This window comes from Haliotis rubra, unplaced genomic scaffold (genome assembly GCF_003918875.1).
Source record: "Haliotis rubra isolate DU_JTF1 unplaced genomic scaffold, ASM391887v1 Scf294, whole genome shotgun sequence".
Classification (NCBI taxonomy): domain Eukaryota; kingdom Metazoa; phylum Mollusca; class Gastropoda; order Lepetellida; family Haliotidae; genus Haliotis; species Haliotis rubra.
In genome coordinates, this window is record NW_025766962.1 from 1,147,611 (window position 1) to 1,171,086 (window position 23,476).

Here is a 23,476-nt window from a genome sequence, read left to right on the forward strand (position 1 = left end):
CGTCGTAATTACATACTGCCCTAGGCATATAATTAGGAACGATAATCTAACCTTTGGTCGTTTTCTGATATCTTAAACACGGATTGGGGCACTTATCGCTGTAATGCGGGTTAGTTTCCATTAAACCAACGGGTTTATTCTACGATGTTTTAACCCAGGTGGAGGAATAATCAGATGTGTGGTTTATTGTATCCACCCTTTAAATACTTATCTGAGAGGTATGACTTACTACATGTCTGTGCGCTTAATATCATTCTGTTAATGAATCTACTCAATGTATTAAACCATTCATCAATTTCTGCATGTTGCCCTTCAATAATCATCATCCATCGTTTCACCATGATGTTTACCTTTACCCGTTATTGCTGCTCTGTCACGCATGTATGGGTTTAGTGGGACATTGCTTGAGACAGAACATTCTTTCAGTTAGCGTTTCGAGAGATACTATGCTATATTTCATTAAAATGATGCGTCAACAGCCTCACATTTTTACAGATCACCCAAAATGTCCCTGGAAGGATGTTTCTTCAAAACACTTAAGGAGAGCTTTTGCATCCACGGAACAGATATTTGAAGTTAGAAGTCATGACCGCCCCTCGTGCCATGACTTGTGGCACGATAATAGCTACACGAAAGAACCCTGCGATTACTAGTAATGCTATTTCACAAAGGGAACATTGAAAATGCTGAATGATCATACCATGTGCTTTTCAGTGATCTGTTCGCATATATGTTCACCGGTATTATACATTTCCTGCCCGACAGATTCTGTTTTGGTCGGTATTCTCAGGTGGACACGTTTTAAATACTTATTAGGTCAATCTTTGCACACATGGAGCTAGTTATTCATAGAAATTCATATGATTATTTAGTAAAAATTATCAATAAAATAAGTAGTTTAAAATTATTTTACATGTTTCCGAATGAACAAACTCTCACAAAAATTCTTTGAGAGGCATTTTAGAAGTTCTAAAGATGAAGGAAAACCAGGTTCTATGGATCGTCAACTTCTTTATTGCAATGAGTGCGACGTTTCGGTGTAGGTACTAACACCATTATCTATACCTACACCGAAACGTCGCACTCGACTATGCATAGAAATCAAACTTGGTTTTCCTTCATATGACAAAACGTCGCACGCTGTTGCTTCTCAACGCAGATACAGTTTGTCGTGGATCCTTACCAAACTAAATAAAACAACTAGTTTAACCCAAACCCAACAATGTCTTAGCAAAGTATATCATGTAGCAAAAAATAGATATGTCCTACAGATGTACTAAAAACGGAAAACCCTGAAAGAAATTTCACACTACTGGCATTGATTAGTAACAGTGTTTAACTTTTTCCTAGGCAAAGGAACATGTTTAAAAGGTGCGTAACCATTCCAAACACTGTTGCGATAATATACGAAGTACGAGTGGAAAGTGTGTTATACAAACGTCACACATCACATTACTTACAAACACTGTTGCGATAATATACGAAGTACGAGTGGAAAGTATGTTATACAAACGTCACACATCACATTACTTACAAACACTGTTGCGATAATATACGAAGTACGAGTGGAAAGTATGTTATACAAACGTCACACATCACATTACTTACAAACATTGTTGCGATCATATACGAAGTACGAGTGGAAAGTGTGTTATACAAACGTCACACATCACATTACTTACAAACATTGTGGTTGTGGGGACACCTCCAGCCCAAGCCTCCACCTGAAACAGCGCGGTTCGGTCAAATGACTGTGGGTCAACGTGAAACTTAACCCACCAGACACCATATAACGGTTCATTAGATGTGGGCCAGGAGTGAAATATACAATGATTATACCGCCATCATAAACACCTACGGTCAGCCATGCTCCCCGCAGAGGACATATTCACTGCACCATTGCACGACTATAGAGAGTTTTTAAGAGAGCCTTAATCCAAGCTGGACCCAATCTCTGTTTATTGAGTAAATGCTATAATGACTCTTAAAAAGGGTTTTATTGCTATCACACGGTTCTGATGTCGCGGGTATTTAAATTTATAAATTAGTCTTTGTAGCCTTAATTTGCATATTTTCACACAGTTGCCTTTCATTATCCATTTAATGCATAATGAATTCTAAACTGTATTGTGATGCTTTTATAAACTAACTGTCTCTAACTATATTGTGTCGAGTTACGAGATGCAACACAAAATTTCATTGGTGAATCAGCCTAGTTGTTGAATATGAAGTCTGTGTTACGTCCTATTGATCAATATGAACACCTTGAGTGTATCGTCAATCTGCCCATACCAGAGACCATATAATAGATTATATGGTCCCTGCCCATACCAAGTCACAGTCATGAAACGTATCAGTCAGTGTAGTTTCTTTGTTGTGCTCCAGGTAGGGATGTCACTGACCTATGGTTGTGGATCCGAATCCAAATCTCGCTCAAATTATACCCCTGCTTTCGGAGTAACGGGGGTATATAACGTTCATTCTGTGAGCCCTTCCGTCCTTCTATCCGTCCTTCCGTCCCGAAACTTTGTCCGGAGCATGTCTCTCAAAGTTTACGTGTATATAAGGTTTGGTGGAGCCAAGGAGAAAGTCTTGTGAGCTGATCCCCACATTATATACATTAGTATCATTCATTTCCATGTCCCAAGGTGGGAAGAGAGGGACATCTCAAACCTGCATTAGATCGTCCCACATGAAGATAACATACTCTGATGTACCTGGGGAACACTGTTCGAAGCGGCGTCAAATACAACTACATCACTCAATATGAACAGAATGACCCGGACACGCCATGGTCCCTAGTTAGAAGGTATGAGTCAATTCGCGCACCTGCTACGGAGTATATACTTACTCCTTCACCATGATGGAGTAACAATACATTCCAAGACGCCGTGTTTCTCAAAATAAAGACATCCATATATTCCATGTTATTCAAATGTTTGTTAGATTGCGTTTACTTATTTAATTGATAGTAGTAATGAATATAATCGCCCTTCCAAATCTTCGAAGATTTTGTTTTATGGTAAAGCATGTACAATGTGAATGACCCCCCCCCCCCCTAAATTTATGTACAAAATAAGTTTCTCCCTCCCCATGCATGTCATGTACAAAATCAATGACACTTCCTCCCCTCCCCATATTTTTGTAAGCATAATTTTTAATAATAATTGTGTACAAAACTGCTGACTCCCCCAGATGACGTGAACAAAATTGATGCCCCCCTACCTCCCCAGAACAAAACATGTGACACCCCCTTAAAATCATCACCCATCTCTCTCACACTCACACTCACACTCACACACACACACACTCACACACACACACACACACTCACGCGCACGCACGCACGCACGCACACACACACACACACACACACACACACACACACACACACACACACACACACACACACACACACACACACACACACTACCCCGATACCCGTTATGCTAGTTCCTGACATCAAATTTGCAAGAAATGGCAATATATTCTTCAGGTCGGAGGCTAAAATTTCGAGTTTTTCAATATCTTAATCATGTATTATATTCAAAGGAAGTGACTGTAACTTATGTCTAAATCTTCGATACAACCTTTTAAATTTTTAATCATGAAAAAAAATAACATATTACATTGTTTAATGTATTGCATGTCACATTATCATAAAGGGTCCGGGTATTGAGACGGGTACCCGGGTCCAACTCATTACCCACCCGTTCCGGGTATCCGGGTTACCCGTCCCAGCCCTAGTCCCTAAACAATACAAGTATGTGCAGGGGCAAGAGACGACGGAGAGAAAATCGTGACATGTGAAGGTCTGCAGACGACCAAGGAAATCACAAATCTTTTAAAATATACAAATATTAATAAAATGTCCTTGCACTATGTGTTATTAGGTGATCGACTTTATTAGCCATAATTAGGGTAACCATGATTCATTCATAGTTACATCAATAAACACAAAATATATAAAAAGATGGAGTTTTCCTTTTTCACATAATCAACATGATATAAATCATCTGCGGAATACATTTGTCAGTGTTGTTACCGTAAATTTGAATAGTCACATGCCAACAGACATTAATGATACTTTCAGAGCAACAATATTTGTGTATTGCTTTGTCAACATTGATCAGAGTGACGTTTGAACATCACTAAGTGAGACTGTTGGAGTTGTAAACAGTAGTGAATTATAGGCAGCATGTTTGGTAAATGTGGGAGGAAATCCCGAAGTATTGTTGGTCACAGACGTCCACCACACCGGTGAAAGCCAAGACCAAGGGTACGCTGCTGACGACCCAACACTCATTGTCAGGGAAGGTCTGGGATTCAAATCCAGGATCTCTGAATCCTTGTAGGCTCAAGCGCAATAACCCAGGACAGCGAAATGCGTGATCGGGTTTCGTGTGCGCGTCAGTATTCTCTGAATAACTGTTTGACTGACCTCCAAATGGTTTCAGCTGAAGTTGGACAACAGTATCAACAACAGGAAGAGATCCACCGCATGTGGTGTCGTCATTGTCTAAAAGTGTAACGACAGGCAAGAAGCGCATTAGACTTTGTGGAGTCTAAATTAAAAGGCATATATTACACCGGGTTGCCACTTTTAGAACTGACGACTTCTCTATGGGAGACGTCCTCGTTACTGAAACTGCCGTGTATCACGTTGTCAGCGGAGTCTCTAAATGTATTCACTGGGAATAGTGGACTGCCTTGTGAACTCGTCTCGGGTGTACAGGACATTGATGAAACCTCGTCCTCACTCTCATTCAACATAATGTGCTTGATTTCGTCGTCTTCGTCTGTGAACGCAGCGTCCTGAACATCCCTGAGAAACTTGTCCAGCTCCCCCTGTCCTCCAAGCTGCTTGTCCAGCCAGTCTTTGGCCTTGTTTACCCCCAAGTCCCACACTAGACGTTCATTTGGGCATTCCAGTGTCAACCAGCAAATCGCCAAACCAGTCGCCCATACCTTTAAGTCCTGAACAAAAAGAAGGATGTGTATGTAATACTATGTATGTGTTGAGCTGTTATTAAAATCGACTATTTTTGTGTCTAACATGTCTTAGCCGCCAGCCAGTTCACCTGAATGGGTGCTGGGTTACAGCTGGACGGAGCAGTAGGTCATTACTAGTTTCTTTGCTTCCGTCCACATTTGGTTATATAAAGAAAACTTAGACAGGTAGGGTATTGATTTAAATCACTCACAGTGCACACTGCTATCTTTATCAGTCTGTACCGATGTACATTGATGAGACAACAAAGTGCCTCACTCAGCATCCAAGCGCCGTCATCCTCCTGCAGTGTCACCATCTCACTCGCTGTGGGCGAATCTGAACAACTCAACACGTCATGGCTGATACACGTTGGATCTGAATTATACCAAAGGAAAGATCAATGGTAAAAGTTAAAGATTTGTATCCTTATTTGTCGTACATGAACATATTTCAGATGTATGCTCCCCAGGGAGTTGAGATTGACAATACGATGTGCCGTTGAGATTGACATCCAGTGAACGAGGGAAAAACAAAGCGCCTTTGAGCAGCTGAGCTGAGCTGGATATCGGCGCTATACAAATGTTAGTATGTATGTATGTATGTATGTAAATAAGCGAATAACAGGCAAATAACCCACACCACCTCTGTGACATGTCACATGTTTATGATAGTCAATGTTCAGAATACTGTTGACGAATGAGGTGACGTATGTCAGGCCATGTCGTGTTAAGAAATAACAACCGTACATCTGTTTGATTTCTGGCCATGATCAATACATCTGTAACTGAAAGAAACAGTTGACATCGGGGATTGTAAGTGAACGACTTTCATAATTCCAGTTAAAACATGGTTTCACATGTTGGATGAAAGCCTAAAGACCATCCCTTCTGTGATCCCAACACGTACGAGCTGCCACACCAGAGTGCATGACCAGTGCAGATTGAACCAACGTGTATTGGATTCAGTCATGAACAACAGATACAACAAATTCCGACACCTTAGACGACCTGTGTGTTAAACCATCAGGCGACTGCTGTCAACTTCGGGTAATGTCAAAGCCTACACTCACAGAAATTATTGTTAAACAAATGAGCATTGTATAGAGCCGAATACAAGATTAGAAACAGAATGTGTATTGCAAATCAAAATGTTTCAAATATATGATTCTATGTCACTCATTCTTTACAACGTTAACTGTATTGTATTGTAATAAGTTTCTGCGTTATAATACGTTTGAAATACGAAAAGCAGTAAATGACGATGGAAGGCCACGTGTATGATAAAGACAGGTTGATGTTGTCACCCCTGTATTCGTATACCGATGTAGCCAGGTTATGTATTACCTTCATCAGTGGTCTCTGCTACATCAGCTTCAGTTGCACTGCAAGAGACATCCATACACTTGTCTGACTGTTTAATCAGCGTAACATACGACTTACAACAAGTTAAAAATACCGGATTCTTCATAGCATGACATAATTATGTTTTATTTATAAATTATTCATAATTTATTTATGATTATTCTTTGGTTATTAGTTTGTACCATATTGCCTTTTACACTTACAAGACCAGGTGTACATATTATGATTATCATTATTGTAACGGAGATATAGTGAAACCTTGTTAAATCGGACGGACTAGGCTCCTTGTGACTGACTGACTGACTGAGTTTGGTTTTACGCCGCTTTTAGCAATATTCCAGCAACATCATGGCGGGGGACACCAGAAATGGGCCTCACACATTGTACCCATGTGGGGATTCGAACCCGGGTCTTCGGCGTGACGAGGATCCTTGTGAAAACGTTAAGAGTAACACATTTCGGGAATACCGGGACACTTGCATTTAGAAGCCATCCTTTAACTGTCGCATATTGGATAACAAACAATTACCGAGGTGCCACAGTAGAAGTATTTTTCACACAGTTATCCGAAAGTTAAATAGTAATTATAAACAAAAATAATCACGATTATGGACACGCCAAACCTTACTCGGGAATCGTTCATACCTCATGTCCGTACGCGTTATCTGACGTGTAGCGGGCTGGGGGTGGTCCTCGGTGGTCAATACGTCCACACCAACGAATGACGTGTACTTTGAAACTACATTACCCGACATACTGGCAGCTACTATCTCATCCTTCTTCACCCCGCCGAACTCTGTGAAATAAGTCATACATACATGCTGACTATTACTGCTACTAATACTAAATATCATCTGCATAAAACATTAATTGATTACAAACAAGTTCGCCAGAGAAACACCCTATCCATCATTTAATACCTAATATTCGTATCTAAGTGGTGCTGGTATACATAGATGAGAAGACGGGTGTGGAGGGGCAGAGTCGAGGGGTGAGGTACGTTGTGAATATGCTCATATTTCCAGGCGATACTTACAGGGTTGAATAGTTGTTCCATGCAATACTATTGTTTTGTTTGTGTGTTGTCTCAAGCCTCACTCAGAAATATTCAAGCTATATGACGGCGCTTTGTAAACGTTTGATGTACGTTTTTTTTAAAAATAGATAATGTGTTTGGTTTTTTGGTGAAATAAGGTGTGGTGTGTGGAGTGTGGAGTGAGGTGTGTGGAGTGTGGAGGGTGTTGTGTGATATGTTTGTCATGTGGTGTGATACGTGGTGTAGTTGGGTGTGGAGTGTGGAGTGAGGTGTGTGGTGTGATATGTTTGTCATGTGGTGTGATACGTGGTGTAGTTGGGTGTGGAGTGTGGAGTGAGGTGTGTGGAGTGATATGTTTGTCATGTGGTGTGATACGTGGTGTAGTTGGGTGTGGAGTGTGGAGTGAGGTGTGTGGTGTGATATGTTTGTCATGTGGTGTGATAAGTGGTGTAGTTGGGTGTGGAGTGTGGAGTGAGGTGTGTGGTGTGATATGTTTGTCATGTGGTGTGATACGTGGTGTAGTTGGGTGTGGTGTGTGGTGTGTGGAGTGAGGTGTGTGGTGTGATATGTTTGTCATGTGTTGTGATACGTGGTGTAGTTGGGTGTGGAGTGTGGAGTGAGGTGTGTGGAGTGATATGTTTGTCATGTGGTGTGATACGTGGTGTAGTTGGGTGTGGTGTGGTGTGTGTGAGTGAGGTGTGTGGTGTGATATGTTTGTCATGTGGTGTGATACGTGGTGTAGTTGGGTGTGGAGTGTGGAGTGAGGTGTGTGGAGTGATATGTTTGTCATGTGGTGTAGTTGGGTGTGGAGTGTGGAGTGAGGTGTGTGGTGTGATATGTTTGTCATGTGGTGTGATACGTGGTGTAGTTGGGTGTGGAGTGTGGAGTGAGGTGTGTGGTGTGATATGTTTGTCATGTGGTGTGATACGTGGTGTAGTTGGGTGTGGAGTGTGGAGTGAGGTGTGTGGTGTGATATGTTTGTCATGTGGTGTGATACGTGGTGTAGTTGGGTGTGGAGTGTGGAGTGAGGTGTGTGGAGTGATATGTTTGTCATGTGGTGTGATAAGTGGTGTAGTTGGGTGTGGAGTGTGGAGTGAGGTGTGTGGTGTGATATGTTTGTCATGTGGTGTGATACGTGGTGTAGTTGGGTGTGGAGTGTGGAGTGATATGTTTGTGATGTGGTGTGATACGTGGTGTAGTTGGGTGTGGAGTGTGGAGTGAGGTGTGTGGTGTGATATGTTTGTCATGTGGTGTGATACGTGGTGTAGTTGGGTGTGGAGTGTGGAGTGATATGTTTGTCATGTGGTGTGATAAGCGGTGTAGTTGAGTGTGGTGTGTGGTGTGAGGTGTGATATGTTTGTCATGTCGTGTGATACGTGGTGTGTGGAGTGAGGTGTGTGGTGTGAGGTGTGATATGTTTGTCATGTGGTGTGATACGTGGTGTAGTTGAGTGTGGAGTGTGGAGTGAGGTATGTGGTGTGATATGTTTGTCATGTCGTGTGATACGTGGTGTAGTTGGGTGTGGTGTGTGGAGTGTGGTGTGTGGTGTGATATGTTTGTCATGTGGTGTGATACGTGGTGTAGTTGAGTGTGGTGTGTGGTGTGAGGTGTGATATGTTTGTCATGTGGTGTTATACGTGGTGTAGTTGGGTGTGGTGTGTGGAGTGAGGTGTGTGGTGTGAGGTGTGATATGTTTGTCATGTCGTGTGATACGTGGTGTAGTTGAGTGTGGTGTGTGGAGTGAGGTATGTGGTGTGATATGTTTGTCATGTCGTGTGATACGTGGTGTAGTTGGGTGTGGTGTGTGGAGTGTGGTGTGTGGTGTGATATGTTTGTCATGTGGTGTGATACGTGGTGTAGTTGAGTGTGGTGTGTGGTGTGAGGTGTGATATGTTTGTCATATGGTGTGATACGTGGTGTAGTTGGTTGTGGTGTGAACTGTGCAGTTTCATCTGTTTGTGAGGAGTGTGAGGTGTTGCAGTGTTTTGTTGTTGATGGGACGTGTTATGATGTGATGAGGTGTGCTGTGATGTGAACTGTGCGTGGTGATGTATGTGTTCAATGCCGTGTCCTTGTACCTGCGTTATTACCTTTGTCGATGACTTCCAGGTGTTTGATAAGAGCGTTGATGGCCATCCTGTGCATGTATGTTTCAGACGTGGTGACCGCGTCCCTGGAGACGTCGAACGTCAACGTGTGCGTGAACCCCTTCTCCCCAATCCTGCCAGAGACTCTGGCTGTTCCGATAGATGGCGTGTGACGATCAATCTGTGTAGAGAACGTGAGTGAGTGAGTGAGTTTGGCTTCCCACCACTTTGGGTACTTCTTCAGTAATAACCCGGAACATCTGCTTGATGCGGAGGAAAGTCTGAAGTGATGCAGTTCTTAAGCTTTCACCATGTCACGAGTGTTCACAAACCATAAATCGTAATAGGGCGAGTGTATTGTCATATCTTGTCCCATCCTCCAGTGTAGGCTTTCTTCATTATGATAAATACAATAGACCCATTCAAATATTACTTCGAAAGTGACTTCTCAATCTCGTTTTTCTCGTCACCTCCCGCTCATGAGAATAATATGATAATTGTTTATAATGTCATCTCCATTAAACACAGCTGGGGTAGCGAATAGGTTCATAAAACACAGAACGAAGATAGAGACCCTGGCACATCGATGATGGTATGGCATGGATTCGACATCCATGGTTTGTAAGTGCATGCATTACTGGCATTGGTGTTGCATAACATCTGCTCACTCAATTACTAAAATATAGAAGCACCAAGATATTATTACAAGTATTTTATAATATCGGTATGTTCATACTCTTGAAACAGCACGCTGGTTTACCGTCACGCCAAAGTCGTGGGATCGATCCTCGTCTTGGTTAAATTCACGAAGCCTCCTTTTGATATTGGTTCTATATTGTTAAAGCAGGGTAAAGCCATACCCACTCACTCACTGTTACAACAGTTTCCCTTGACACATACAAGCAACACGAGATCTGTTTAATCTGAATCTCTGCAACCAAGATGGTAATGACAACATACAACACTGCCATGTCTCACCTCCCCATCCACAATAGCATAAACTGTGTATCTCCCTCCATTGAACATCACTGGGCAATCTCTCGGCAGTCTCCATGTCACTTTCAGACCCTCGGGAAGGTCAAGTGTGAGGTCAAGGTCGGTTACGATGGGTTGCAAAGCGTACCTCAACAGCTTCATCACCTTCAAACAGTGAAATATGTGTTATTACTTCAATCATGGTAGTTTAAGTAACACATAATGAGATTTATCTTGCCTCACACATAAATGTCTTTTTCTGATTGGTTGAGAGCTCTTCTATTATTTTCAATGTACCCAGCTTACAAGCGAGTAACATTGTCTATGTACCCCGCTGGGAATGCCAAACTCATTTGGTACTTCGTAGTAGTAATTCGTTATCTCGAATTACATTGAATCACGCGCATAATGTACGGAAATTACCGATATTTTGCGAATGCAAATCGATGGAAGGGAGATAACTCTAAATTTGATTTTCTTGTCGTCTTGTCGTCTGGTACTCCATCCTATGATCCGATACCCGTGCTTCAAACAGTTCAAAATTACCATATAGGTGTTCGGTAAGATAAATACGTTGTTCACATAAAGAAACATCGAGGGTACTCCAGCCCATGCCCCCCTCGAGACCAGTGAACAACTTATAATATTATGAGATAACATATCATGAAAGAAATTAAATACCATTTTGTTAATCAACATCAAGGATAAAATCCTATGAAAAAGTATTATGTTTCCGGTGATAGTTGGTGTCAGCCGTGTGACATATGCCTGCATAATTGTGTGTGTTATTTCATATGTACCAGAATACTTTGGTATAATTAATTACTGTTCTTATATCTAACTCATTGTCTCAGTGACATGTTGTCATTCACAGGTCTTCACTCCATAACATCAGACGTTAAGGGCCTCAACTACCCAACTTCACTGAGTGTTGTCCATATGCTAAGTCCATACATTTGAGGAAGCATCAACTAAATTTGTATAAAGTTCCATAAATAGAGGTTACAAAACTCTTTATATTGTCATAAAAACTCTACACAAAGGCATGGTCGATTGTTTCTTATGAGTTTCACGATATACTATATTCACCTTCTTATGAAGATTATCAGCGTCTCTCACAAACTCCACCAGCCCACCTCCGGCCTTGGCGACTCTCCTCACCAGCGACGTCGACAACGCAGCACCGACACTCACTGTAAAGACCCTGGGTAGAGACAGAGTTTACAATCGTAGACACCTAGACACTGTGCCTGACAGTGTTAATTATTAAACATGTATGAAACTTTTACATGGCGCCTGAAATAGCTCGAAATGCGTTCCTTGACGTGGAGGAATATTGCAACATGACATCAAGCTTATCATTCTGCTTGTCCTATATACGTAACTGGAATGATGCTGAAAGCCAAGTTGAACCCGACAGTTTTACCTGACATTATATACGTATCGTCATATGTAACACTTTGACGATATCAAGGTACAATTGTGACACCTAGCCCGAAGTAAATAAGATTCCTAGGAAAGCGCACCTGCACGATCTGGCTTTCCTCCTGACCAGGGCCACTACGTGACCGACCCTGGAGACGTCTCCGTCCGTCAGAAGGAACACCTGCAGCAGAACACTGATACATAACATCCACAGGAGCGATATGTCGCATAATCTAACGAGAATTTTTACTGGAGGAAACACATCTAAACCTTTACGATAAATTTACAATTTCACGAACGACGATACTGCTACTGCTACTGCTACTGCTACCACTTTTATTAATGCTACTCCTGCTACTACTACTAATGATATTTCTACTACTATTGCCACCACTGCTAATCGTTAGACTACTGCCACGAATGACTGTGACCATCACTATTCATGAAGCTGACAATAATTCACTAAATATAAACATTTTTATTGTTACTGTACAATATTAACATTTTCGGAAATGAAAGTTAAATTGACAAATGTAAACAGAGTAGTTCTCTGGGGGTATGACACATCCCGCTCTGATAAACAGAAGTCCTACCTGTCGTGAGTAGCCGGGGATTTCTCCTCTCTCCAACACGAATTGTATCGGGTTAAAAAACTCACTTCCTCCCATATCCGCCCTCAGATCCTCCTGGAGCTCCAAGGCTTTTTTCAGGGAGGCTGGCCCGTAACGCTCGCTCCCCCTTCAAAACATGGTTACACAGGTATTTTGAAGGATCACGGGGGAAGGGTTCGCCCACCCAAACCCATTCAAAAACATAAAGGACCCCCTGGCAAGAGTAAGAAACATAATTGCATACATATTCCTTGGTCTTATTAAAGAAAAAGCACCCCAAATATTTTCGATTTTAAATTATTTTGGAATTTCAATTACAAACTTGCGTGTACAATTGATTAATCAATAAAATACGAAATCGTGTTTCTGTTTTGAACTTTTGTGTGAATATTTCCCTCTATCCCCATTTAAGTTATCAATTAAAAATTATCTTGATTGAATAGAAAATCGTGATTCTGAGTTATGGTGTTAAAATGCACTTCTGTATTTATTAAATTCCTTTACCGAGGGAAAAGGGGAGAAAATCCGGTTCCAAAGCTGATGACATTGAAGTAGCAGTCTGTCGGAAGACTCTTCAGGAAGCACAACAGAAGGTCTTGGGTTCTTCGTATCGGTTTGCCACTCATGCTGCCTGTTGTGGAAAGAATTGCCAGTGTCAACACCACCAACTGCATGGCTATTTTGCGTGATGGTTATCATTGATACGGTTCGTATGCCCGGTAATTGATTCTTTGTTTATAACGCCATAACAAACAGTATGACACGTTTAGGAATATGGTCTGTAAATACTCAAATCTAGACCAGACATTCAAGGGTAACTTTCATATAGTGTGGTATCTTATTAACAAAGTAATATGTACACACATCCTAGAATAAACATGCAATTATTTAGGTTTAGCCCAGTGACCAGAAACAGCAGCAGGAATTGTCTCCCTTAGTTGTGCCAGTATTCGAAGGAATATCTTGACAACTATTCTAGGCTTGTCATCACATATTAGTGATTTGCACAAATGGATAGTACCTATATCTACACCATATTAACCTGACACGCCACAACATATATTGCCGAAAATATCCACCATCATCATAACCATTCGATTTATAACGAACGCGTTAATAACGAACTGGCTCATATGAGGAACTGTGTACTTTGGTACCGGTCACTTGCGGTCGAAATGCTTGTAACGAACTACGGTTGTAAAGAACTAAAGTAGTACCTTTGTGTTCGTTAAAACCGTATTTCACAGTAGTTGTATATACGACGGCTGGCTACAGAATCCTGTATGCATATGATCATACAACACACGCATCAGGCAACACACGCATCAGCGCAAACACACGCATCATACAACACACGCATCAGGCAACACACGCATCATACAACACACGCATCAGGCAACACACGCATCATACAACACACGCATCAGACAACACACGCATCATACAACACAAGTATCATACAACAGTACAAGCCGCCTGCACGTACCTGATCGGTCTAAGATGAAGATGAACTCAGCGTTCAGAGGCCCCGAGATGACATTTGGGTGCAAGGACATCATCAGTATGTCTCGCCGAAGGAGGGATGAAGATGCACCTGTGTATGACAACAGAAACGACTAACGGAGGGATATATTCGAAGCCTGGCAACTGACTCAGCATGCTTGCTCTTAGTTATCGGTGAGTTTCTACTGAAAACATGGTCCTTTCATATCTATTTGTTTTAAATGCCACACTTAGTTATATTCCAGCTACGTCTCGACTGAAATCAGCCGTCAAGAGCAAACAAGATGTCCAGAGTATACAATCCGCCAAAAGCATACAAGATGTCCAGAGCATACAAGATGTCTTTAGCAAGTGGAGTGATTATTGCAATGACAGGACCGACACACTCGTTGCCTCTCACAACAAGGGCGTGTTACTTTGAAGTCAGAATCAGGACTTCAATGGCATCAGTAATATATACCAATAACAATCAGGCAGCGGGGTATCCAACAATGAAACCCCGTTAATCAGACCCACCATAACCAGTCACTTCTGGAAGTTAAAGACATTAAAGTATACATTAACATAATATCAGATAGTTCTAATGCAGATACGTCGTCGTATGCGCGGACGTTACGTGGTTGCCCGTTTAAGGGGTTTCCAGACTAAAGGGGTTCCTTCTAAAAGGGGTTTCCTGTTTAGTGATGTACGACGGTACCTTTGTCTCCTTTCTCCAGGGAAGTCTGGATGTTGTAGTCTTCCCCATATAGAATGTTGAACGATAGGTTATGTGTTGGACTGAATGGTTCAGTGAGACGTATCTGAAATGACACATCGTTCACACATTGACGTCAAAGCTACATGTTAGATGTATGGACTATATAATGGTGCCTGCTGCGTACAAACGCCACTAACATCACCACCACCACTACCATCACCACCAACAGCTGATCCCTAAGGATTTGTTCTTTCTTCTTTATTACGTATTACATTGCTCAAATAAATTAATAATTAAGAAGTCGTATCATTTCATCAATTTTCCAACGATGCTAAATGTGCCTCTGTTCACAGAAATCGATGATCTTGTTGTATGTTGTGTGTCCCCTCCGTGGTATTGCTATTTGACAACACTTTCAGTTGCACTCCTAGAACCTGCATCTTGTGACGCTGGGCGATCACGGGAAACATACCGGTACCAACTTCGTATAGCAGGTGTGCTGAACATTATAGAATTCACAATAATGTCAGACCGAAATATTTCTATTTTGACAAAACAAGACGTATACACAATCGAATTCAGGTTACTTTGCAAAAAAATATGTATTTTGTTATAAAATAATACAGGATTCTGACAATGCTGGAGGAATGATGTGGATAAGGGGAAATTTGCTGAGATACACTCTTACTAATCGTGTTACGGATGGGCCTGTTTGTGTGTGTGTGTGTCTCTGTGTGTGTGTGTGTGTGTGTGTGTGTGTGTGTGTGTGTGTGTGTGTGTGTGTGTGTGTGTGTGTGTGTGTGTGCATGTGTGTGTGTGCATGCATACCGTCACGGTCTTGACGATTCCGCCGTCCACAACCGTGGTCAGCCTGTCTGTAGTGGACCACACCCTGACTATCTCGTGCTTAGACACCACGGTGCCGTGGAAGGTCAGATTGTAGCAGGTTGCACTCACATCAGGCACAGTCGCATCTTCATCTGCATCTACGGTAACAGAAGACCATCAGCTTATCGCCTGTTTCGGCAATATCCATTGACTATATGAAGAATGGCTTTGACATTGTATTCATGGATGGTACATAGCGAGTCTAGTTAGTCGGCGTGACGAGCAAATGTTTTCATCACTAGGGTCCTTCACTGCCTCTGTATGTAGTTGTCATTACTAAAAGATGTAGTTTTCTTTGGGAAAATCTTGTAATTGAGCGACATGTCAGATGTTCATTAACGAAGTTATTTTTCGTGTATTTGTCAACAAACGTAACAATAAAGACACATTGTCGCAGTTTCAGACTTATCGATCTGATACGCTGAATGGTGCAACTAGTACAGTTTATCATAAATGTTAAATATTGAACCAAACAAGGACTACATACCTAAATTTAATGGAGGAATTGTTCAATGAGAGAGAACAGCAATTTGAACCAAAGAATTATAAAATTTGGGTATATATTTCTATTCCTATTCACATTGAACAAATCCCCCACACCCCGAAAACAACAACAAACAAGGAAAAAAAACCCCAAAAAACTAAAACTCTTCTTAGAAGCTGCGAGATTTTTTTATACTTCTCTGTAGTTATACACATGTGATAAATTGTTATTTTGCATTTATAGTACTAAACTTCGAAACCTGTCTTAATGACAATTTTCTGATAAAGGACACATCGCCTTGTCATCTCATTATATACTATCACCTTATTACACATACTGAGTGCATACAGTAAGGATGCCAGCTAATATCTTGCTTCACACATAAATGTCGTTTTTCTGATTGGCTGAGCGCTTTTCTATTATTTTCAATGTACCCAGCTTACAAGCGAGTAACATTTTCTATGTACCCCGCTGGGAATGCCGAACTCATTTGGTACTTCGTAGTAGTAATTATTTTTCTCGAATTACATTGAATCAGGTATGATGCACGGAAATTACAGATGTTTTGCGAATTCAAATCGATGGAAGGGAGATAACTCTAAATTTGTTTTTCTTGTCGTCTGGTACTCCATAATATGATCCGATACCCGTGCTTCAAACAGTTCAAATTACCATTGAGGTGTTCGGTAAGATAAATACGTTGTTCACTGGTCCCTCGGGGCCCATGGGTTGATGTGACCCTCGAGACCAGTGAACGACTTATAATGCCCGCCTGGTTCTGAAACGAATTAAGAAGTGAAAAACACGGAGAAATCAACAGTCGTAGAAAAACAAATGTCAAGAAAGAAATCGTCGTTGATGTTGCCTTACCTTCCGTGCTGGGACGTTGTCTGGGGTTGAGGACCGTGGGGAGAACAAACTTGAGAGACCCATCAATCTCCTGAGCCAGTTCCGTCACGAAAGAAAACTGGAGTTTGGCGTCGGAATTTGGTGGTAGATTACCCAACTTGCATCTGAAGATGTCTCCTGAAGCTTCTTGTTCCTCTCTCATAAAAGGAGGTCGACCAGCAACATCAGCTTTTGTGTAGGTTTCTGTGACCTTTATGAATGACAGAATGTACTGTGATATGTCGTCATGCAATGTTGTAACTATCTTACATTCCTTCTGTTACAAAGCACCAAATCACCAACAGTTCTTAACACTGTTTTATTTCATTTAACAAACTGAATATTTAGTTGTCGGCTATGTATTACTACATAACGTAATCAGTGATGTGGAAGTTACTATATTTATCAAGTGTAGTCTGGAAACTTCTAGAAGAGTATAGCCTAATCCAGCTTAACAGATCTTTCCTGGAGGTATTAACACTATACAAGTGGGCTCGCATGTCTCTTTCATCTTAAATTACGTTACGATCAGCGGTTATGTGGAGATTACGTTTTCACCCTGGATACCCAGCCTGTTGCTACCATATGTTTTAACCATTAGGTTTTACCGACACGAATTATGTATTTTAACAACTCATTACAATTCTTAAACGTAATTGATCTGGACCAGACACATGACTATTATCAACGATTCATGGTGTCAACAGACAATCAACGACGTCATGTCAAACAGATCCAAATCGCTTCGTACCACAACCAGTGTTAACATAAGCTGATGAGGCCAGGGGATGATCGAGGTGTATAATCATGCTCATGATTAAGTTTGTTTTATCCCCCACCTGTTGTTTTTCTTGAATCTCAGCTTCGTAGTGTCTGTCGTCGATGTCGGCCACAAGTTTGTACACCACGCTGTTGTCGTCCATGGGGAAGAGAAAGGCCACGTCCACTGTGGTGTCGTGGACATTGCGATACTGGACACATGCGTCAACGTTAGCCAGGAAACCCTGAATACTCACTGATACGTCAACACTCGTCAGAGGCACTGAAACATGACAGTGAGCAGGCGAGTGGGGTCTATCTCAGAGCCAGTGATAGTGGGCACAGAGTTGATAGAACTCTTTAGTCAAGCATTTCCCATTCCATTTGATCACTTACCACTTACAACTATGCCGGGACCAGTGAGGATTGCGGACTCATGGGTTTGTATCGGAGTCATTCAGGCAATGGTGCCATAAAGGTTGACAGAAAAACAAAACAAAACACACACAAAAACAAACAAACATCGCTGAGTCAGTTTACGATCTTGCAATGATTTTAGCAAATTAACGTCAGTTGCACCACTTGATGGTGTGAGTGTTTATGTTATTGGAGTTCTTACACTTTCTTACAAGACAACCTAACCATTTGCCGGAACTGGCTGTAATTCATCATCAGCTAAGATAGCTGTGTGTATACGCCACTATTATATACCCACTTATATCAACTTAGACTTTAGAGAGTGTTCAAAATGGGCAATAAATATATCACAAAGTCTTGTAATCATATTTATTCTCAAACCCATGAACGTGTCATTGAAATACAGTCGTAAGTAACCGTATCCAACTGAGGTTCGTTGAGCAATCGACATGTGTAAATATAGATGCGATGTCCGAGATGCGATGCTATATCCCACCGTCCAAGAACTCAAAGTTTTCCTCCACTTGCAGCAGCAGTTCAACAACATCACAAAAACCGAGATGTAGGCACGTGGCGAATCAAACCCGACACTCCGCCATGACGAAACTACAGACTTATTTTTTGCGTGCAAAGGGACTTGAAAAGAAACGTCATTAAACATTTCACTAACACGTGTCACGTCGCTTGTAGGTTTATTTGTTAGATTGTTGCTTAACGTGACACACGGCAGTCCGTAAATAGTGGAGTCTGGACCAGACAATCGGGTGATTGACTTGATGACATGACGATCTTGGAACCAGACCCCCCGATCCCGTTAGTCACTTCTTACAAGCACGGATTGCTGAAGAACAATTTCTTTACTAGTCTAGCGCTTGTTAGATGTACTGATGTTATTAAAGTAAATTTTGAGACAAAACGTAGGAAAACTAACACCGTTCACCCGGCGTGCAATGTTTGGCTGACGAATGGTGATGTACACATACTGTCTCAAAATGATGGAACGGTTTCTTGAACATACAATAATAACGATAAGGGAAGAAATGTTTCTGCCAGTCCAGTAAGAGTGGACGAGACAGGACACGGTCCAGTACTTACCTGTTCGCCCCTCTTGTCCCCTGATCACTAGACCGGAGGGAATCGCCATATTCTCCACCCTACAGCCACACTGACCCCAATACACTACTAACCCGCAACTGCCACCCCGACCCAACAGCTTGTATACCAACGCCTTTATTCCTCAACACACCGATGAGTGACTGGACACAAAGAAGTGTTTTCAATGTTTTTCTGTTGCACTGAGAATATTCTGGCGCGGTGAATCGTATGATTCCATAAAGGAACTCCGAGTAATTTCTTTGCCTATTTATCCAGCTCATTGAGTGTTAGACAGTCATAGTGAATGTTCACAGATCATATTGTATACAAAGATATGCGGTATTTGTGTATTCATTGGCTTGTAAACAGGTTAGTGGTTTTACTTTCAATGTGCTATCTTCTGATTGTGCGCAGGACGTACTCTAAGGGAGCGAGTTCCAGTGTAGTACCGATCACCTTGTGTGAAGGGGCACTGGCGGCCCTGTTGTAGACAGTGCCGTAATGACGGACATAGTGAGTTCCAGTGTAGTACTGATCACCTTGTGTGAAGGGGCACTGGCGGCCCTGTTGTAGACTGCGCCGTAATGACGGACATAGTGACGTTCCTGACAGAAACGTTGGGTCGGGAAATCAGATTCCAGATTTATGTTTTCCTTAGTCAGCACCAGACCCGTTGTTGTAGATCTCAACAATGTGGTAGACGTGTCAGATCTCATTTCAGAATCACATCAGAGTCTGCCATTCGAATATCCTTTTCACCTTGGACTGACTCTCGTGCTTCAAAACAACGAAATGTCACCAAGAACATGCGTTTTGAAATACACTCCGTTGGAATAATGGTTAGAGTATGTTAAAGAGGGGGAAAATGGATCGCTTGTTTGCTCGTGTTACTACACCCAGAAGCTACATTCCTTCCACAGGTCACGATGACGGGTGGTTATATGTGCAACAAGAGTTGTCTCCCTTTGGCGTCGAAAACAGAGCGCGCACTATTGAATTGGTGGTTCAGTCAAATCAAGTTATAACTGAAATGTTTATATAATACGAAATCGATTTTCTGAAAATTGCCCAATTTGCGGTTGTACGTAAAAGTTAAAAAAACTAAGAAGCCGAGAACATAACACCGTGAGATCGGGACACTTGATCAATATTTGCGGTAGAGGTGTTGGCCACGTTTTTGGAGAGTATTGCATAGATTCAAAATCCTTTTCACTAAGCAGACGATTGTGAATGCAATGAATACATTTTTATGCATGTCAATACAATCAATCGCTTCAGTATGTCTATATGTAGACTCTATTTCTGTCCCAAGTCGCCCCTATCCTTCTGGATGCAAAGTGTTATTTTTTCTTAAAATCTAAAAAATTGAACGTTGCGCGACAATTACACATAACAGATATGTACAATATTAATTCCCTGTCCGATGGAGAATATTGAAGTGCAAATACTTATGCGGTTTGAAAAGTAGACTCGTTAAAGACAGGAATACTTTCTCCGTTTTTCATCCTACACCGAAAAGGCACTGTGTGGAGATATTACATATTTGGCATCTTCAGGGAAACTGCGAGCGAACAAATTAAAATACTGAACGAACGATATCGGAACGACACATCAATATCTCAAATAGACTAACGGGCAAAAGAAACGATACCAAGTCGAAATCACTGATATTACAAACCACCATTGTGAAAAAGGACAGTGAATTTTAATAATAGGTGTATGGGCAACATGAACTCGGTCATTTCATTGGAGTAGCAGCAATAACAAGTCCATTGAGTCAGTGTATAAATGAAGGAATGAAGTGTCCAGTATTCGATCACAGATGTAAACAATACAACATACGTGGTCAGTGTCTGGTATGCCCACTGTGGGCATCAACTCTACGACGTGCTGAGAACGTCAGACGCCGTATACCTTGAGGGGTCCTTTGCCATTCCTCTTGAAGGGCTTGGACAAGCTGACGTCGGTTATAACGGCCCCAGCACGAATCTGACGATCCAAATGGTCGCACAAGTGTTCAATTGGTGACATTGACGTGGAGGGCCAAGGAAACACATTGATGTTGTTTCTTTGTAGAAAATCCATGACAATATGTGCTGTATGAGGACGCGCGTTGTCCTGCTGGAACATGATCCGGTTACGGCGTTGGCGTAGGAATGGTAGCACAATCGGACGCATAATTTGATCAATGTATCGTTGAGCAGTGAGATTACCATCCACCACAACAAGATCTGTCTTCATACCGTCACATATGCCGCCCCAAACCATGACACTCCGCCACCAACGGTTCCACTGCCTGTACACAGAAACGTTGCACACGTTCTCAACGGCGTCTGTTGACACGAGCCCTACCATCATTCCTGAACAGCTGGAACCTGCTCTCGTCTGAGACCATCACTCTCTGCCACTATCTACTTTCTGTTTTGCCACTGGCGAACTGTGCGTGCCCATCGAAGACGTTGATTTTGATGTTAAAGCGTCAGCCGTACACCACGGTAGGGTCCGTAGGCGCGGATACCGTCGTGCTGCTGTTCGTTGACTGATAGGATGTCCAAGCCCAGTCGCTGCTGATGACGTCACAGGTAGGAAACGGTTTCTTCCACTTCTTGGCCAGTCTACTGTCCGCCCTGTTTGCCTGCAGCGTGTCATCAGCCTCGTGATGGCTAGACGTGTACAGCCCAAGGTCGCTGCTACATGTGCATGAGTGGCACCCATCTGTACCATCCCAATGTCTCTCTCTGGATTCCTGCGATAATCAGGGCATGGTCGCTGAAGTTGACTTGAAGGTCTGATGTCGAGGAAGTTTTGTGTGCACTCTTATACCCCAATGATGCACGTGCTTCAAGCAATCCGTTCACGAGACTTTCGTGCTTCACGACCTGTTGTAGTGACTTGATTGTTTACAGGCCACTACAATATGGCTGGAATATTGTCATAGAATATGAGTCCGGGATAGAAAGGTGATTGAGTGAGTTAATATTTAACGTCACATCGGCAATATTTCAGCCATAGCGTGACGAAAACAATTCATACAATAAAAAGCGAAAACATTTTGAAGATTAAAACCTGTCGATGATGAACAGTAAAAATACTAGAGAATCACAGATATGCATGTAAAACTAGTGAGTTAAACTAAAACATGTTTATTAAAGAAGACAATACAGAATAAAACACGGGCTATAGATCGCCAACAACTGAAGGTAGATCACCATACTAGGAACCATGGGGACTTACATTACTTTTGCTACCTGCACGGACCCTAGCTGGATGGGATAGAAAAGGGCTCCAGCAAAAAGCAGTCTAAGCAAACTTAGGCTCAGTATTATTCGTTCGCCCAAACACAACATTTTTCATGACAAATGTCAGGGAAGCGTTGTGGCGATTGTTTTAAGCTCATAACTACTTACAAAATTTGAGTTCGAGTCCAAATTATCAAATTCAATTTTAGTGTCGTTTCTTTTGCCCGTTAGTTTAGATTTGTATGCCTATGTTTAACGTTATACATTCAGTATATCAAATGGCTAAACAATCAGTATAAAATATGGCTTGCCATAGACGACGAAAATTGATTTTCCGCTATAGTGTCAAACGACGACAGAGAGGCCACACGCTCATAAAGATAAGGGGGCATAACTCCGCTGTGCTTGACACTTGGTCGTTGTACCTGAACCAGAGTATTCCTATACAACGATCTACACTGTAACTGGATACGTTTTGCTAGTATCACAAACTATAAAAATGATGAAATCGTACAATATGAGAAAGGGCGTAATAGCGAATTGAATGGCCTTATCGAATAGGTAAATTACCTCTTAGATTCCCATAATCTCTTGTTTTGTAAATGTATCATATTGCACCATTAATAACAGAATAACAGCCTTATCATCACGTGTAATAACATTGCTGAAAAAAACGACACCATTTTAGTTGACGTGAAGGCTTGTTTTATGTATTTGGCAAGGTCGGAGAAAGACGACATTGGTATGTTGATATATATCTTACCTAATTTTCGTTCAAAGAGTCAAAGGCTCATCTGTATATATCAGTATAAACCTTTCACAAATAGTTTGAATAATACTGAAACCTTTTGAACACACTTCTCCAAATCATTACATATTACATCATGCGATCATTTCTGTAATGCTCGATGTCATTAATGTCACCTCCACCTTGGACAAGGACGCATCAGAGAACCAGTTTTTCCAGTTTGTGAAAAAAGCTTTTGTCTGCACCATACCCGTGTAGCCTACCCATGAA

The 23,476-nt window shown here is 41.7% G+C and overlaps 1 protein-coding gene across 1 annotated transcript in view; it reads right to left on the bottom strand.

The window, feature by feature from the left end:
• Positions 1–19,298, bottom strand: part of LOC124282163 (von Willebrand factor A domain-containing protein 5A-like) — a 29,871-nt gene extending 10,573 nt beyond the window's left edge. Inside the window, exons 1-16 of the mRNA XM_046718123.1 lie at positions 19,220–19,298; positions 17,788–17,990; positions 16,931–17,159; positions 15,517–15,674; positions 14,689–14,791; positions 13,975–14,082; positions 12,993–13,119; positions 12,471–12,615; positions 11,979–12,058; positions 11,542–11,656; positions 10,456–10,617; positions 9,481–9,658; positions 7,000–7,150; positions 6,337–6,374; positions 5,205–5,368; positions 4,615–4,977 (exon numbers count right to left, since the gene is read on the bottom strand). Coding sequence (XP_046574079.1) covers positions 4,615–4,977; positions 5,205–5,368; positions 6,337–6,374; positions 7,000–7,150; positions 9,481–9,658; positions 10,456–10,617; positions 11,542–11,656; positions 11,979–12,058; positions 12,471–12,615; positions 12,993–13,119; positions 13,975–14,082; positions 14,689–14,791; positions 15,517–15,674; positions 16,931–17,159; positions 17,788–17,990; positions 19,220–19,268 — 2,373 coding nt within the window. The 5' untranslated portion in view covers positions 19,269–19,298. The remainder of the gene's footprint in view (positions 1–4,614; positions 4,978–5,204; positions 5,369–6,336; positions 6,375–6,999; positions 7,151–9,480; positions 9,659–10,455; positions 10,618–11,541; positions 11,657–11,978; positions 12,059–12,470; positions 12,616–12,992; positions 13,120–13,974; positions 14,083–14,688; positions 14,792–15,516; positions 15,675–16,930; positions 17,160–17,787; positions 17,991–19,219) is intronic.
• Positions 19,299–23,476: the final 4,178 nt, after the last annotated feature.